The 19,696-nt window shown below is 38.9% G+C and overlaps 1 protein-coding gene across 1 annotated transcript in view; it reads left to right on the top strand.

The window, feature by feature from the left end:
- Positions 1-19,696, top strand: part of grm2b (glutamate receptor, metabotropic 2b) — a 45,139-nt gene that overhangs the window by 4,848 nt on the left and 20,595 nt on the right. The window contains exon 2 of the mRNA XM_084735576.1: positions 4,212-4,839. Coding sequence (XP_084591702.1) covers positions 4,330-4,839 — 510 coding nt within the window. The 5' untranslated portion in view covers positions 4,212-4,329. The remainder of the gene's footprint in view (positions 1-4,211; positions 4,840-19,696) is intronic.

The raw sequence follows: 19,696 nt of genomic DNA, 5'->3' as shown, positions 1-19,696 counted from the left end.
ATCATTCAAATGGATAAACTCTGGTCCCTGTTTGATAAGTGTTTCAAACACCAGTAGTTTTGATAGCTGACTCTCCAGCATTTATTTGCACTTCTTAAAGGTTTTGAGAGGCTCTTCTGGACCTCCAGCCTCACTTTGGCCTAGTTTGTATAGGCCTGCCTAATTGGCTGCTCCTTATTGCACCATTAATTCACACTGTGACCCAGTCTTTGCAACCAGAAAGCCCCCATCTGCTCCAACAGACAGCACAGAGGAGCAATTAGACTCTTAATGTTGAACTCTTCAAGTTCCTTTCTCACCTTGGTTCTAATAATAGGGCAAATGTGGTGTAGCAATACCACACACCTGCACCTACTGTCAAGTACACACAGCAGGCCTGGGACAGATTTTACATGATATGACTTCACGCATTATGACATGTAATCCTCTCTCTGCTGGATGGAGGGTAGTGGATTCATCAATGTACCATGTGGTTTCCCACCCACAACCTGATGTAATATTTATCTGGGGGGAAATTCAGCATTCATTACACTCTTTCCTCCTCATTTGCTCTGTTGTTTGTTGCTTGCGCTGTCAGAGGATGTTCTTCAAACGTCCCTGCAAAAGCATGCTTACATGCACGTACACACACACACACACACACACACACATACACAGATTGTACCCCTAACCCATCCCTTACCTTACCCCTATAGGGATGGTTAAAATTATTTAAAGTCAGACTGTATGAGATTTGTATTGATAGTTAGTGCCTTACATACAGTAGATGCTGCTCAGCATGACCCCAGTTTGTAGAAACAGACAGGAGTACTAGTGTGAAAGTTAAGCAATGAACTGCTGTGGACATTATCAGCAACAAACGGTATTTTAGCCACTTAAAAAAAGGTCCACCTAAAAAAAAAAAGTAAGTGTACGCTATTTTCATTTTCACGACTTTACTTATCTGTCACACAGCATTTTCTGACGGGAAACCACGGTTATGTAAGCCAAATATCATTCTCTCCAAAGCAACCAAACTCTCTTATCACTAATTCTAACTTGCAGAACACAAGAGTTGCAGGACTACGGCTGCTTTGATCGATTAGTTGTTTGTGTTTTTGCATAATTTAAGTGTTAGTTTGGATTCACCAAACTCACACAGTAACACAAGCAAACTAACAAACCGAGGCAGTGTTAGACCAGTGACTCCTGTATTCTGTGAGGTAAAATGACAGATTTCACCTATGGAGTTTGGTTGATCTGGAGAGAGCATTTGCCTTATACAACGATCGTTTTCTTATCACCTTTTGTTGTGGACTTTGTCCACAGCGGTATGTTGCTTAGCTTCTTTGCTGGTGCTCCTCACTGCTTCTCCTAAGTGGGGCCATGCTACTATAGGTAATACACTGACTATCAATAAGTACCTCACATGATCCTTCAGCAAATAATCCAAACCCTTTCTTTAACCTCATCCGAGCCTTTACTACTGGTCCAAAAATCAGTGTTTTTCTAACTTTTGTCCCCAATTGCCCAAGCTGTCCCCAGTTAACTGGTCCCTGAAAAAAGCCTAAGTCATACTTACACACACACATACACACACCAGATGAACTTATCTGGGTGTAGCGGCAGGAGCAGGATTTTTTGTAACCTACCGCTGCCTACCCCACTGTGGGGGTTTCAGCCTCCGTAATCACAGGAAACAGGACACACGCAGATCAAATAAAATGACTGCTAAAAGATTTACTAATAATAGAAGTGATGATACATTTGGGTCTGCAAGTGGCACATTTTAATGCAATGTTACAATGTCAGTAACAACACTGTATAGCAGAAAAGGAAAAGTCACTAATAAGCTCCCCGCTGCTTCTTAATGGGAGGGGAGCGGCAGCACATCTAATCGTCCAAACTACAGCCAAGCTCTGTGGGCTTTCCAGCATGAATCCTCTAAAATCTGAACCAGGATTTAAAAAAAAAAAAAAAATCCAAAACAGACACACGGATGACTCCTGTTGATTTCAGGTGTCATTTGTGCGTCCCTCTGACTTTCAAATAATGTGACTAATACTGCTGATGTTTAAAGTACATTGATAATAGTCCTGAAAGAGCTATATGTCATTTAAAGTCCATCATCACCGTGTAGAAACTGCTTCAATCAATCCCGTTGTTGAACTTGTGAGTGTGCGTTTGATGAATGTGATGAATGACTGTATTTGAAACAAACAGGATTGGTTCCCCCTCTCGCTGAGAGCACTGTGATTGAACTGGCCCACCTCCCTAATCAGACATCATAACAACTCCTGGTGAGACGGAAACCTGTAACCTCCACATGATAGGAATCTATATTAGCATACATGTCTCACTGCCCACCTCCCCTGCAGTCCAACCCTTCTTTTTTACCCACCATGTTTCCATGGCAACCCCAGCCATTGAGGAGGAGAACCACCATCGATGTGATATCTCCGGTTGTAAGCTTGAAAATTACGCTTCACTTGAGAGGTGCCTTAAATATCTATAAATGTTTGATGTGGTCACTCTGCAGCGGTAACTCCTCAAGTTTGTCTTCCAGATAAAACTGCGGTGATTATATTTCACACTGGAATCCCACAGAGCCCGGCTGAAATAATCTCTACTTATGTTTCACTTCAGAAAGTCACTCATAAGACTTGAGTTAGCCTGATTTCAGCCTCCTGACAAAGCAGGCTCGGGTTTAGACTGTCCAATAATGGCATTATTTCTCCGTAACACTTCTATAGATCGCGTTAGGCGGAGAGAAAAAAAACACAAGAAGTCCAGGCAAAAATCGATGAAAAAATTGTAAAGAACCACTTGGAAGAGAAAGTTTAGATGTAAACTGGCTCAGATATGAAACAGTCACACCGAGGCATAAAGCTGTATTGATGCCTCAGTATGACTGTTTCATATCTTTGAAAAACCCTGTGGGCGAAAAGCTGAAAGTGAGTAACAGTACTGATGAAAATCAGTGACAAAAAGGTGCAAATGTAAGCTGTCAGTGGGCGTCAGTAATGCACCTTTAGAGACATATGTTCGTGTTGTCACTCAGCTCTGTTTCATCATTAGTTTAATAGTATGTATCTACAAAAGATACACTGTTGCCCTTTTATCTAATGTGTTGTAACATCTTATTAAGGATTTATAGTGTTTACAACCTAATTAATGACCTAATTATCACAAAACATTTGACACATTTTAATCATTCCTTTAAAAGGAATTGTTAAGCACTACCATAGATAGATAGATAGATAGATAGATAGATAGATAGATAGATAGATAGATAGATACCAGTAAAATACAACTACCTATTAATTATTTTTAGTATTAATAATTAGGCTATTACTGTTCTCATACATTGATGTGAGCTCATTATTGACAAGGTCCAGTTACTGCTTAATCTTACTGCTTAATCTAAATAAATTAATTTTACAAATAAGTTATTTATATCATAACTGGCAAAACTGAGCTTATTGGAGAGTGTAAAAAACATGACTATGTATTAAGGTAGATGCTATTTGCACCAGGGCTGCAAATAACTATTATGTCTCTTGGGGTGGGACTCAAACCCCACTTTCCCACAGAAAACCCTTAAACTTAATGCATTCATCCACCACAGCCTCTTATGAATGCTGAATTTATCACCCACACAATAGACACTCTGATTTGTTAATGACTTAATTTATAATCAGCAAAGGGGAGCCTTATTGTAAAGTGTAAAATGGTGCATGCTGAAAATGTCAAGGTATAAATGTTGCCAAAGCCTTAGTGTATGAATCTGGTAATTTGAACTTTTTGACTATTAAAATATGCTAACGGTTGTTAAATGCTAGTAATTTATTTTCAAATATGTGATAAAGCTGACAAATATGAATCCTGCTAATGGAGAGGAGCTAAGTAATCCAGAAGATCAGAGGCTCCACAGTACAGATAAATGTGGGCTTACTATTTGGTAAGCAACAGGTCACTGTTTTCCTTTTTGTGTCATTTGTTGTAACAGCTTATTAGTGGTTTATTAAGTGTTTGCAACATAATTAATCATCTAATTATAAACCATTTATACGGTATTGTGTATTGTAACATGATACCACAGATAGATAGATAGATAGATAGATAGATAGATAGATAGATAGATAGATAGATAGATAGATAGATAGAAAAGAAATATCATTTATGCATGCTTCGATTAACTGGGTAATTAGTTTTTCCTTTCATTCCCTCAGGAAATATCAAACATGCTGCACCCACTGAGAGAAGATTTGAAAGTGATCCGCCTCCAGACCCTGTGAACCTCTGCTCCTCTCTACTTCAACCAGCTGAACCCTGCTACCCGATCCTGCCATGCTGAGTGTTGTGCTCTGCCCGAGGTTGTTGGCCAATTCGGCCCATTATTGGCCTCTCCACATGCTCCTGCTGGAGCTGCTGATACTAGGAGTCCTGCCCAGCATCTCCAGATTACCACCCGCAGCCAAACGGGAGATCATTTTGGACGGGGACTTGGTGATCGGAGGCCTGTTCCCAGTGCACCACAAAGGCGATGGGACGGAGGACTGTGGCAAAATCAATGAGGAGAGGGGGATCCAGAGATTGGAGGCCATGCTGCTGGCACTGGATGAGATAAACTCCAGCGATCGCATCCTTCCTGGGCTCCAGCTGGGGGCCCACATCCTGGACACCTGCTCGAAGGACACATACGCTCTGGAGCAGTCTCTAGATTTCGTCAGGGCCTCCCTTACCAAGGTGCACGATCCAGGCTTCATCTGCCCAGACGGCTCCCGACCCATCCAGAACGAGGTTCCGCTGGCCATCTCTGGGGTCATTGGAGGGTCGTATAGTGATGTCTCCATTCAGGTAAATGACAAAAATTCATTCATCTCACAAGTTCAGGGTTATGGTTGTGTTTGTATGCATTTACAGAATCAGCAACATATGTGTCCCGTACATAAGCATTCACTGTGTTTATGTTCCTCTCTTGATCCATGTCTCTTAAGAAATTTATTTTTACAAATAATTTAGCCAAAATCTGTACTATACACATGAGTCTTTAGTGCTTATTAGGTACTCAATAATGAACTGTTCAATACCACATTGAAACAATTTATAATAATCTATGATACGTACTTAAATCTGCACAGATGAAATATTACCATATTTTAGTTGCCACTTTATGAACTTACTGTGTTAGATATGCTCACTTTTCTTCTTAAAGAAGTTAGGGTCAAAAGCTGTTTTCCCTTAGTTTGCTTTCTTTTTCTTTCCTTTCTTTGTTTTCTTTTTTAGTACCTCAGTTTCCCTTTCTTGGGTTAAGGCATGAGAGCGCACGCTGGTGCCCCAGAATCAGCTGCCACTCGGCTCCAGTAGCAGTGTTTAAAGATTAGTCCCAGTGTGGGGTGGACTAAACATGAGAAAGGCCTCAGAAAACCTCCACCAATTTTTCTTTGGATACAAAGTTCAGTCTCTCAACCCCCCCTCATTATTTACTTCTAAGTCCAATGTTCAAGAAAAATGTTGCATTTGAAATCACATGCACAACATACCCAAAATATGTACAAGCATTCAACATACTTTTGTGTGAATAAATAGTAGGATGTATCTGTTTGGATGCACTACTCAGCACGTATCACATCACTTCTGATGAGCTGATTAAAAAAATATATTACACCAACAAAAATAAAACCATACTTACATTTAAATTTAAGTGTCATTGATGTTACACCAGAGCTGCCTTGGTCAGTGTATGCCATTGTCTCTGAGGTTGTTGTCATCACTGCTGCATTGCATTGTGGGATTTTTATGCCAGCAGATTGTCCATTGCTTGCATATGCTAATATCTCTCCAGAAATAGTAGCATTTGTTTAATGCTAAGGTTTTAGACATACTAAAAAATACTGATTAGCATGTAAGTATTGAAGCTATCGGACAGCCATTGTGTGCCTTTTATTTCAGTTGTTGTGGTGGACGAGTGTGTAGCATGCCTGATTTTCATTAAGGACACATGTAACCGTGATGTTTCACCAACATTAACCAATTGTTTTAGCTTCCGAACCATAAATTAATCATATTTTATTCATCATAAATACAACTTTTCCCCCACCTGAACCATAGAGTAGATTTTGCAGAAAGCAAGACTTTAAAAAAACTTTCATATTGGATGTAGAAAATCTTGTTAGCAATAAATCTAATCAAGGGTTTTGCAGACTCATCCAAAAGTCAAGTTCTTGCCTTGCAATAGGTTCAGGATTCTTTGCTTTGATCCTGTTTAAGCTTAATATTGTAGGTAGGCGTCATGTTCTTGTTTCATTTATAACCTGCTCCCCAAACCAAGGTTCTACTTTTTCAACTTCATAATACTCCAGTAAATTGCATTTTTGTGGTTAATATGTTTTTGGGGTTTTCTGTAGTTTTAACTTCAATTCATGCAAATATTTGAATGAGTTTGTGTGAATATTTTGCAACATGAAGCACCTTTACACCTCACAGAAAACCCACACTTAACTCAATAAATCAAGTCATTCATTCATTATGATACAAGGGGATAGACTGACTTCCACTCATCCTCACTCACACGTCACACATCCACACTTACAGATAATTACTGAAAATGCCTTACATCTCCATTTTTACTGGTGGGAGGATATTTCTGCTTTGGCTGGAGTAAGAATCCACCTGGGACGATTCTGTTTGAAGCATCAACATTCACACACACATCCATCACTTTGTCAGCGACTTCATTTCCACCTCGCAAAGAAAACTGACCTTTCACACACGTATGAAAGGTTGCCAGAGGCAATGCATCTGAGCATAATTAATTAATTCTGATTGCCCTCACACGCCATAATTACCATGATGCACTGGCTGTTAGGGAGTGTGTAGGTATAATTTCGTTACACTTTCCATTAACTTCAGTTCACAACACATTTATCATAAACACACACACACACACACACATACACACAGAAACACATACACACACACATAATCTTTTTATTTGTAGCAACACTTGAAACAGTAAACTATATGCATATTAAGATATTTTTATTAGCAGTGCAGTGCGTACATAATGCTTTAGTCACAGAGACTTAATTTTCTTTCAGATAACGACACATTTCACATTTCACTGGTACTGTGTTTTTCATTCTTACTTACCTGGTGATTGGTTGACTAGTTGTTTACTACTATAGCTAATGGACATTCACCATCTACAGAACACATTATTACACCTTTTAAAGATTCAGAATGAGAATCAGCTTTATTGGCCAAATATGTGCACGCACACAATGAATTTGACTCAGTTTTCTCTTTGCTCTCAGTGTACTTGCTCAAGAACAGACATGACAGCCAAGAACAGCAAATTCAGGCATAAAGCAGGATGGACTTTAATATACACAACTATGTGAAATAAAAGGTGTATATAAATATAGAAAAGCACCAATGACAAACAACATAAATAAAAAAATCTATACAAACATGTTCCGTAAGTTATAATGCAGAGTAAATGAATGTTGAATCACTGTATCTTAACTTATTAACTGATTTACTATGCCTTGCAAAAACACCACTGATATTTCTTGCTGTCTTACATATGTGAATAGCTCGAGCAAAGTAATATATTTTCTACATTTTGATATAATCTTTGTTATGTAGCAAATTGGTATGATTAGTATTAAATTATAAATGTTTATGAAGATTACCGTCCACCTCCTCTACATGAAAAGTGCTCTGAGATAACTGTTTCAATGAATTAAATTGAATTTGGTATTAATTGTAGTAAAATAGACAGGCAAAATCTCCCAAAGAGTCCATTTGAAAACTCACAGCATGTGTGTGAGAGCGTTTTATACTTTTGCTTCTTAACTTTGAGTTATCACTGACTTTATTAGGAATGGTTATTAATGTAACATGGCTGAACACACAGTGTGATCACTCTGCTGTGTCGCGACAGCAGCCTCTGAACGCAAACCGAATGAATCTGTCTCACCATAACATCATGACTCTGAAGACACCAAATTACTTGCTTTAACAAATTTTGTGAGTTTATAATGTGAAGAATTGTAAAATATCACTTCCATGAGGTTGTTTAGTCAGTGACAAATAACAGCCAATAAATTTGGCATTTCATCCACACAGCTGTAGTGAAGTTTAAGCTGTTTTGAGTTTTATATTATGTTCTTTTTAATGTCAATTAACATAAATGGTATTCTTCTGCCTCAATAATTATTAATACCACAAAATAATACACTAAAGCAGTCAGGTTGGGAACCCATATTTATACTTGTTGCTTTTAATGTTGCATGAAACATGACCAGTGTATACAAATTGTAGCTAAAGTTTTACCTTAAAGTGTGCTTCTGTTCTGGGTAAAGAAAATGTCTAATTTTCAGGAAAAATCTTATTCCCTAGTATGTAGCCCTCTCATATATTGGCCTCTGCTGGTCTGCTGTGTCAGTGGGTTGGCAGGTTTGCATGTGCAACGCACCAGAAATCACTCAGTTATATTTAAAAAAAATAAAATGCAGCTTCTTTCAATATTTAGAAAAAAAGTCAAGTCTTTTCAAGTCATCTGTCCTAAGTCTACGTCAAGTCTCATGTCATGAACTCCAAGTTAAAGTCAAGTTGAGTCTTTAACCAAGATTAGTCAAGCAAGTCTCAAGTCCTCAATTTGCGACTTGATTCCAGTCATGTGACTCGAGTCCTCCATTTGTGCTATTAGTGATATTTTTTACTGACTAAAGGTTTTTTTTAACTTTACAAAAAATGAATTTTGTTTCCACTGCTCCAAGTCCAGTACTAATGAAATTTATGATTGGCTGGTATGTCTCTGGTCCTCCTCTTTCACTTGTTTCCTCCAGCTGTTATGTCCCCCTGAGGGACATTTCAGAGTGGCTTGTTCAAATGGAGCAATTTCATCACATTAAAGAAGTTTACCAGCTTTGTGCTTAAACAGCATTTAAATAACACTTCTAACATTCTGCCTACATCCAGACGTCTCTTCTCTTCCTCAATAACCCGTAATATCACAAAGGTTAGACAGCTCTGTACTAACTGTGGTTGAAATGACAATACATTCTACAAAGAATAGCAAGTTGCTTATTTTGGCAAAATGTTGTGATGGGAAAAACATTGATATATTGAGGTCAAAGCTAATAAAAACGTGCTGCATGCAACAATTACGCATACAGTGTGAGTAATGTGGGAAAATTTCACACATGACATACACTAAGCACTACATGAATATTTTATGTCACACCTGAAACTGAATCACAGCTAATGAATATGCAGCAGCGTTCATGCAGTCTAATCAGTGTACATGCTACTGTATGGAGACACTGTAAGCCACAAGCAAAGCTGTTGCGCTTGTTCAGTTAATGAATGCTTTTCAGATTATCGAGGTTTAGACGTTGGGTGAAAATTATTATGTCATTAGGGTTGATTGTAAAGATACAATGATGCTGATGAATGCAGTGATTGCAAACAAAGACATGGAGATTAAAAATGTATTGACAAGCTCACAGAGGGAGTGGAGTTTGGGGTGGTGAAATGAATTTTAGTCTGAAAATGACGTTATATGAAACAAAATTAGGAAAACAATAAAAACATGAGTGCGTGGCTGAGGTTGTGGATGCAGCTTATTGTTTTTACACACTTTGCCAGACCTCTCAGGCATTCGTCACATTAAGGAGAATCAGCAATGCTGAAATTATGAATCAATTCATTTATACTTTTTAAAAATACTTTTTTATTTAGTTGCAGTGTACTGCAACTTCTTAGTGCCTCACTACAACAATTTTACCCATGCACATAAAGTAACAGGTCCACATTTTGGGGAACATTCTTTATAATAATTTCATAAAAACCTTTTAGCATATTGTAAATCAGGTGTTCTGAGGGAAGAGCTACACTTCTGCACCTCCTTTATGGCTCTGTTTTCAGCATTTAGAGAATCTGCCCCGTGACGGTATACTTAAACCAATCACAGGTCTTTTAGGACCTGGGGGACTACCAGTGCAGTGTGTGCACGTTCCTTCGGTGAGACCATGAATCATTAACGGAAACTACTGCCGGAGAAGTCGCTGTAAAACAGCATTATAATAAAGAGAAAAGAGCCTAATGAGCAACACACTCAACCCAGGAGTTTGTCAGCACACTCGGTTACTTTGAGTTCGCTTTTGGTTGTGTCCGTTCATGTGTATCGCAGAGCTTTGCCGAGTGCCGAGAGGACTGGGCAGTGGGTGGCGGACTGATGTTTCTGGAGGAAAAAACACCGGAGTTGCTGAGATGCTGGCTACTTTACTGGCAGGAGAGGTGCTCAGAGTGTATGTTTCAAACTTTTTGGATTAAAAAGAGGATTTATCTTCACTCCTGCTTCAACGTTCTGCGGCAACAACGAAGAAATCATGGAGCCATGACAGGCAGACAAGAGCTCAATGTTTGTTTTTGAAACTTTTGAGGTGAGAAGGTGGATTCATGAAACAATTACAGATGTGCTGACCAGCCAGATGACAGTTCAGAGTTTGTTGTTTAAGCTTTTGGGATTAAAAAGTGGATTTATCTTCATGTCTGCTTGTAAACCTTTGTGCAGCAGCACCATGGAGGAGCCCGTTTACAGGGTGAGTGAATGACACAGTCACACAATTACACAATTTGGCTGCACGAGTCAAACCGTGTTGCTGCTGAGTTGCATTTTCATGACCGCGTATATAGTGGTGAGCTGCACCCGACATGAACCGCGAGCACGACTGGCCTCCAAGCTGGCTGTGGTCACGTTGCGCTGACTGCGGCCCAACGGTCGCGAGCCTCCTTTCTGTTCTCCTCCAACAAGCGAGTGTTGCGATACTGAGCTCATGTGTGCAGGAGAGCAGAGAGAAAGACGTTTTTAAAAGTCTCTTTATGTTCAGCTCTCAGTACTTCTGTATCTTCACACTGAAAATTTATGTTTTTAAATGTAGTTTCTCTCTTCTGTAGGTGTTTTGTACTGTCAGGTGTCTGTTTTATTAAACATAGTCGATGTCTGTCGGTCTGTGCTCGCTCATGATTGCTTTAGTAAACATTTGCTTGCGCTCATGAAGGGCGTGCTGCTCGTCTAGTGGGAGGGCCTCAGGACACAGAAAACGAAACTTAACTCAGATGATACTCAAGAATCAACCATTTTCAGGCCTTCTACCCACTGCAGCTTTAAGCAGTGTACTGCTGTGGACAGGGTCACCACCTAAAAAAAAATCAGTATCAGTGTATGCTATATTCAGAATATTTTATTTAATTCATTTTATATCTTTTCCATCAGGAAACCACTGTAAGCCAAATATTCTGAACCTAAAGCAAACCTTGCAGAATATGGGAGTTGCTGGTCTACAGCTTCCTTTAATTGTTAATTTGTTTGTGTTAATGTGTGACTTATGTATTTTCACTTTTGCATATATAATGGTGGATTCCCATTCGGAATAGACCATCTGATGGCAAGGAAAAGCAGTGAAAATATTGTAAATGTAGCATAAACTTAAAGTGATGTTGATTTTTTTAGATGCAGATTTTCTTAGGTGGCTAAAGTACATTTTGCTGCTGATTCTGTCCACAGCAGTACATTGCCACTAAATCTCTAAACTATCCCTTTAAACCACTAATTCACATGTTTTGTCTTGTTTGTTCAATCCATACAAACAATGAAAGGCTAAAAACAACAAGTTGTGGTGTTATGGGGTGTTATGTTCTGGACTGGCTAAGCTAACTGTCTCCTGTCTGTAGCTACTCCATAGTTGTTTACATGCAGATAGAAGAGTTGTATCAATTGTCACAACCACAGTTTGTAAATTCTCAAAATGTCTAACTACTCTTTTGAGCAACCTTTGAATCCTTTCAGTTTTTGTCATACATTATAGTATGTATGAGACTTCATAGTCAAATCTTCTATAATCCACATGGTTCTTCTTTTGAAGTGTGAAAATTGAACTTTATTTGATTTATGACAGCTACCCCGTAGCGCCACACAGTAATATAAACACTGATTGTTTGAATAAGTTGAGTGCTGCAGCCTCTTTGCCTGTTATTCCCTTGTTAATTCCCCTCTGCTAAAGCAACGTCAGAATATGGTCCAACCTTGGACGGGTTTGCCAGGAGTCTGCAGTGATGAATGCTTCATGTCAGCATGAATGGAGATCATAGACACACAGTCAGACAGTCTGGACTGAGGATGTTCACCTTACCATGTTGGAATCATTTAAAGCCCCCATTAAGCATGGGGCATCTTTGCTTGGAAGTGAATAATATGGATCTTCTCCTCCTGTACTGTTGATGACGGTTTGACAAAAGAACAGCATGTTTTTAAGAACCATGAAAAGGGCTGTGTGTTTGTCTCCTTGTGAATGAGTCTTCAGCGACCACACAGCACCAAAGATTCAAAAAGAAACTCGCTGCTTTTGAATGTTTTTGTATGAATTTACCTCTACCATCACTATACTCAACAGTCTCTTTGTTCACTTGCTGGACACCATAATGAATTGAGCCGTGAGAGCGGCGAGAAGCTCATGGTGGGATTTTTCTGAGAGGTCACTGATTTACACAGTCCCTATTTATCCCAGAGAAGCACTTTGTGGACATGAAGAGTGTTATAAAACTGAGAAGGACAAGTGCCAGGGACGCTCCCGGGGAACTTTGAGAGGAGCTGCTTTTTTCCCATCTGTGGGGTGCATGTCCATTGGCTGGCAGAGCCGTGTCCACCTGCGTGTGGAGAGGAGGCTGACACTGCCTGTGACAGGGGCCAAGGACGAGATGTGGGAAAGATGGTGGGAGACGAGCCAGTTTCTCCTCAGACTCCAAAGGATTCTTTCATAATTAGCCCAGCAATATTTAGGAGACTTTCATCATCTTCTTACTCATCCTGCTGTATGTTGTCGTCCTTGTTATGTCTTCTCACTGTTTCATGTAAAAAAAAAAAAAAAAAGTCTTTATTGCCATCTGGGATGTTATATTCCGTATAAAATTGACCATGAATGATGACTCATTCTTAACAGCCTACACATTTTACAGTTATGAATTTAACATTGCTTATGATGAAAATGGAACAATGAAATCATTCTGAACCATCCCCACAGTTTTTATGCAAAAATAAGATTTTAAAAAAAGATAGGTATCTTCAAATTCACAAGCCACTACACAGTTACACTCAAGAAAAAAATATGCCTAGAGGCAAAAATTGTACTTTTGTCTCCAATATGGACATTATGCAAATAAATTTTAGCACAAATCCACACTGAAACAGTTGCAGATCTTTAAATTATTTAACACACATGCACACAGAGAAGAAAAATCAAGTAGTTTTGTGGTAATAATCACTAAGGAACTGAAACCCTTGCAGGGAAGTTCAACAACTGAGAATTGTTTTTTAATTGACTTATGTGGGTAAATAAAAGTAAACTAAAATGAAAAGAATAAAAATTAAACCAACCCATTTGCACTCCAGGTCATCAAATACATTTGTCACACCCCTTTGCTTCTCATACTGATCCCAAAAGTATCCTTAAGCATCATTATGACACACTGTATGAAAGCCTTTTAAACCTGTTAACGCTGTGAAATAACAGTTGCAGTTTAGTAAGGTTTAGGCAGTGAAACTACTTGGTTAGGTTTAGGAAAAGATCATGGTTTGGTTAAAGTAATTATGTTACATCATGTACGTCTTTTGATGTAATAAAAAAAAAAATCCTGCAATGCAAGTGATGCACCTAAAGTTATGTAACTTAAACCTTGAGATATTGTTGGCCATTGGTTTCACACGCAACACAAACCTTAAGCGAATGGTTTACGCTGAAGTTACTTGAAAGCCCAGTGCATCTCATTGCAGAAGCTGAGAGGTATTTTACGCCAAGAGGTGTGACAAATGGGGCTTTTCCATTGGCACTTCTGGCCTGCAGAGTCAAACAATGCTGTGCTAATTTGCATTCCCATTTCCATTTTGCATGTGCTTAGCTGTGCCCAGTTGAACCCAAGATGGACCGTGTCCTGAGTTGGGCCAAAGTGCGCCTGACCTTTCTTCAAGTTTTAGCGATGACGCCCCTTCTCATTCTGTGTTGTGAGACTGAATTCCTTCATGCAGGAGAGCAGAAAGAAAGAGATTTTTAAATGTTGAGCTCTCAGTAGTTTTGTAGCCTCTAACCGAATCTCTGTGGTTTGATGTTTACTTTCTCTGTCATGCACCTCTGTTTGCACTTAAAGCTAATTGTTTTATTTCACCATTTCATGCTCGCTCTCAGCTGGATAGAAGTCACGTTAAGTTACTGCTGATAAAAATGCAACATTTCCATAACAAAATAAAGGGGGGCTTTTATTGTCAAGAACATATAGGAAATAAAACATATTTATCCACTGTTTTATAACTACTCTACTCAAGGGCATATCAAACCTTCAGGCGGGTAGCCCTGTTGTCATGGATACGCGTGTTCCTGATGTGCTAGACTAATGTGCCAAGTCAAACCAAGTGAAGCCAAGCCAGCATAAGAGTATGGAAAAGGGGCTAAAGCATTGGTATCTGATGACCTGGGGATAAGAACGGGTTGAATAAACATGTAATATGGCACTTCTCTATAAGCCATTCTCCCGTCATATGTTTTTGAGAATCTAGTATCCTTAAAATTGAACATCCCAAAATTTATATTTCAAAAACATGCACTAAATCCTTTAAGACATGATAACAACGCATTAGACAAACTCTGTCGTACCACTGCTGAAGCCGCTGGGAAGGTCTTCAATAATTTGAGGTTACAAGAGTTCATATCTGTCCAGCCGTATATTGAAGTTTAATATTTTTGGTTTGCGCTGGTTTATTAAGTCTGTTGATGTGTTGTGCAGAGGAGATGGCGAGGGCTCTATCTTTATTGTGTTTCCGGCTTCACAGATTGCGTCGGGTGAAAAAAAATCCTGCTTTGGTGTTAACTTCAAAAGGGTCTTGTTTATCATGTGATATTATAGCTGAATCCCCCCCAAAAATTCTCCCTCCCCCTCCCTCATCTCCTCTCTTAGACACTGTTATTTTTGAACTGGAAGTTTCAGCACATTCGGAGAAAACAGCTCTGCTCCCTAATTAGCACATCAGAATGTCATTCAAAGTGAAGGGAAACATTGTAATGAGTGGAAGGTTGGTTAGAGTCAGGACTTGTGCGGTCAATAATATTGCTAGCCTATCGATTTCCAGACGCACTCCCCTTCATCCTGTCTGTCTTAAGAACCGTTGTTTTTTTTTTTTTTTTACACAGTATCACAGGAATAAATTAACCGTCTCTGCTCAGAACCTGTAGCTGTTATTTAGAGCCGGGTGTGACAGGAGCACAGCTCTCCAGTCTCAATAATGGTTAAAATTACTGGATTTATCAAGTTTATTTCATAAGTGCTGGAGGCTAGAAGTGATATTTCAAACCTTTAAGCTGAGCAGATGATAGAGAGCATCATTTTTCACAGATATATCCTTGTACTTTAGAGTAGTTCGAAAGGTCTCTTGTGGTGAGCATTGTTTTGCTGGTGGGAGGAAGTAATAGATGTAAGTTTAATGTGAAGAATTGTCTCCTCCTGAAATAGCACATGTAAGCAGATCAACACACGTTTCTCTCAGCTGCTGCTGCATTCACAGGCAGGTACACAAACGCTGATAGTCAGTCACGTACAGCTCTTGCCAAGAGACGTGAATATATGCAGTGTGGTCTTATGTATGAAACATACCTGTTTACATGTGCATCTGCTCCTTTGAATATCTTATCGTGTGTTCAGCCCTTTGTTGTATGTGTGCTTCTGTGTTTGTGTCTCTGTGTGTTTGTGTGTGTGTGGGTTCTTTGGGTGGGTGGGTATCCACAGATACAGCACATAAAGCATATTTGGTGTACTTGTAAAGATATCTTGCCTTGCTGAGCCTTCAATAAACAATACCTCACATGAGATCACATCAGATTCTGAAATTAGAGTTTCTTTTTTACATATTGTTGCCCATATCTTCAAATAGAAAATGTATTGCACCACCCATTGAGTCAACTCTGTCTCCTAGAAATTATGTTTATATAATTCCTAAATTGTTTTTGCCAAGTGTGGCAAATGTAATTGCTGCCTTGACGATGTTCAGAGGCAAGATTTTTTTTTTGAGTGAGCTGCTGGGAGGTGGTCTGGGTGGAGGATGGGGTGGTTCATGTTCTGAGTTGTCTAGACAACAACATCACTTTGGTTTAAAGGTGGGTCCATTATTTATTGAGTTAGGTTTTTATATTATTCTGTAGTTTCCCACAGATCAAATATCAATACCAATCAAATATGTTTAAGCATCAAAATGTTATTTTCCATAGCCATTCTAAATAAACATTTTCCCACTTGACCTGACATAAGTTTCTGCTTTAATTGCAAAGTGGGATTTTTTTTATTGAAGAAACACAGAGAAACTTGTTGAATTTTACCCTGGAAATAGTAGACCTATGCACTTTGCATGCTATTGAAGTCATAGCCCGCTTAGGTTTGGACAATGGATATACTGATGCTGCCTAACAGACAACTCAGAAATGGAAATTTCCCAGGTTGGGTTGTACTTTTTCCATAGAAATAGTACAACCCAATGGATTGCCACTCAAAGTCTGAGTTGCTACTTGTGAACTGATGGCAAATCCATCAACCCCGACCTCTTGAAGAAGAAGTTGTCTGATGTCACACAACAATGACAGCACCCGTGGAAGCCTAAAATATTACATCCAGTCATACAGTAAAACCTGGTCTGCATGATGTCAAATATGACGCCAGTGAAATTAGGCGCTGTTAAATAAATAAAACAGCATCTGTTCCCCCCCATTGTGTCATTTATGCAAAGAGGCTGCACTGCCGAGGTTTCAATTGTGCATACACTTGCCAAATTAACTCATCAATTTGTCACATTCAGCCATGTTGTTTGTTTACTTTTGGTGTCAAGCACCTGGAGTGTTCCGAGGTTGGAAGTTAGAAATTTCACCTGGGAGATTTTCACATTGTTGTCTGCAATGCAGCATAATAAATTTAACTTACCGTTTTCCTGTATTAAATAACACGTTGGTGTGGAGTTTCGGATACATTCCACATTTTGGGAAATTCGCGTTTATTTGAGTTGAATTAGACAGGCACAATGACTTCCTGGAGCAACCAACATGCTACATAATGGTCTTGAGCGGATGGATAAATGGGTTCATCAAGACATATGGCAGAAAAACATTGCTATCTGTGTATTGCTTGAACAAATGAAATACTCATTTTAGAAGGTTTAGACGTATTTTTGAACTTTGGACGGAGCAGCTGCTTCCCCCTGGTTTCAGTCTTCATGCTAAGCTAAACAGTTCCCCCCTGCTAGCTCCAGACTTTACACACTGAAGTGGTATATGTATGTATACACACACACATATATAAATATGTATATTAATGAAGACTCAAGGAGCAGTATGCATTCTCTCACATTCTGTAGGAGGGCACTTGATGGAGTTAGCTGAGAACAAATCATTTACATAAAATAAATGGAGGAACATTTATTTTCCCATAAAATTACACCTATTAAATTCTATAACTTTGAATGGAAGGATCCAACAAAGCCGCTTCAAATCAAGAATAATCCTCATCAGCTGCAGAACAGATGGGGAGCTGATCAAGCAGATATATGATGAAATGGCACAGGCTATTGAACGGTCTGCACTGCCTTTTCTATGATTTTCCTTTGCTGGCAGCACGAATAAACAAGAAAATGCCAAGAGCTGAGAGATCAGTCTGCAAAAACAAATGCAAACGAGCAAATGCATCAGAGGTGTTGCAGCAGCACTGTGAAGTTGTTGATCCAATTTCCAATTTAGAAGAATCAGCCTTGGAAGGAGAGAGGCACTGCAGTCACACTGAAGAACTACCCAGTGCTCAGGTTCGCCTCAAATTGTCTTAGTGAGAACAAACTGCAAAATAGATCCAAGTTTAGGATGTTTGCTTTGGCTGTTGCACGGTCAGTTAACTCACACTGGTGTTCTGCTGTTTCAGCCATAACTCCACAATAGACTGCAGTATAATTTAGTTTTAATACTGTGGATATTTGGATCAAAATGTAGACTGCTACATACATTAAAATATCACAAACCTGCCATTTTCTTTGACTTCCATTTCCTTTTATCTTATGCCACATAAGCCATCAATCATACTTGAATGACTGGATAACACAGAAAGAAAATGTTTACTTAAAGGTCCCTGTGTTCTCCTACACACTTGGAAGGGGAGAGTGAGTGTTTGCGTTTACAGTCTGACACCCTCACTGCTGGAAACCACTAAATCGGGGGTCTTAAATGTATTTCATGGACTGATGCTGGACTGATGCTGATTTGCTTACAGAGAGACAGAGCAGAGACCCATACTATGAATACTGCACTGAATATTTTTGGGTCTTCTCTCATTTGCCGTTTCCACTTACCCATAGCTGCTTGCAAAGGTACAAAACAATCCATTGTGGCTAACAAGAGTGTGCATACTCTTGGGATAATAATATAGCTAATTGGTCGATATGTTTCAACAATATTTAGATAACTTGTTCCTTGCTGTGGATAGTCCCGCTCAGTGACATAGTAAGTTAGCTAGCTCACATGTTTTCACAAGGATTCATACATACCGCTTTGTCAAATTAAATGTTTGGGGCTTTTTTTTCTTTAAAGGGCAGATTTAACTATGATAATAATATGTTGGATTCATTTTCATGTGCATTTTTAAGCATGTTTTAAGTTTTGAAAACAAAAGAAAAAAAAACAAAAAACCCAACAACTCATCAAACAATAATTTAGGACCCCCTTGCAGTAACTCTGAGGACCTACTAAGGGTTGTGACCCCCAATAGAGACCCATCTACTGCACAGGCTGGGTGAGTAGTTCAAGTTCAACTAAATAAAAGTTCTGAATTGTTGAATCTAAATTACTGAGCTGTTGAAATTTTACAAACATGCTCTGTAGGTGCGATATCCAAATAACATGTTACCAGTGATTGGAATCAACATACTATCATGGTTATTATAACATATTGATATTCATATGAATGAATGCCACTTTACCTACAAATTCTTAGATTTTAAGGTTTTTATTATTATCTTGAGTGTATTTTGGCATCTAGGAGAGCTAAGAGTTAGCTCTATCAGCATGTGTATTATTTCCCTCCTCTGTGATTTCCCTTCTACAGGAAAAATTTCTCATCTTCAGAACTTAAACGATTATTCCCCAGTTGGGCCCAATACAAGCTCAGCATGGGTAATTTGGGGTTCTGTTTGTACCACATCCATGTACAACATTATGTTTGGATAACAAGTAGATCATTAAACTTTGTATTTTGTATTTGTGTTGAATGAATTTGTCTTCAGGAACTAGATTATTTAATCAATAATAATCAATAAACTTGTTACCTCACAGCTTTGTTTGCATATCATTACATGTGCACAATATGGATTTTCTTATGAAAACAATCTATGGTTCACATGCATAAATTTTACGTACATTTATGTTTGTCTAGGATTTTGCTATGAATTGCACATTTTACTACATTATACCAAAACTTGGTAGCCGTGTGCATTATATCCATTATGCATAACATGTATTTCTGGATCTTTGGTAAGTGGTTGCTGCACTGTACATCCTTAAGTTCAATCTGCATGCCATCTACTGTATCCACTGCAGGGCTCAGCTTGACAGGGACCTCGGGGACATACAGATGGACT

The sequence above is a fragment of the Lutjanus erythropterus genome, chromosome 2 (genome assembly GCF_056507025.1).
Source record: "Lutjanus erythropterus isolate fLutEry1 chromosome 2, fLutEry1.hap2, whole genome shotgun sequence".
Lineage (NCBI taxonomy): Eukaryota > Metazoa > Chordata > Actinopteri > Lutjaniformes > Lutjanidae > Lutjanus > Lutjanus erythropterus.
Note: the sequence above shows the minus strand (reverse complement) of the source record. Positions and strands in the feature narration are given on the sequence as shown.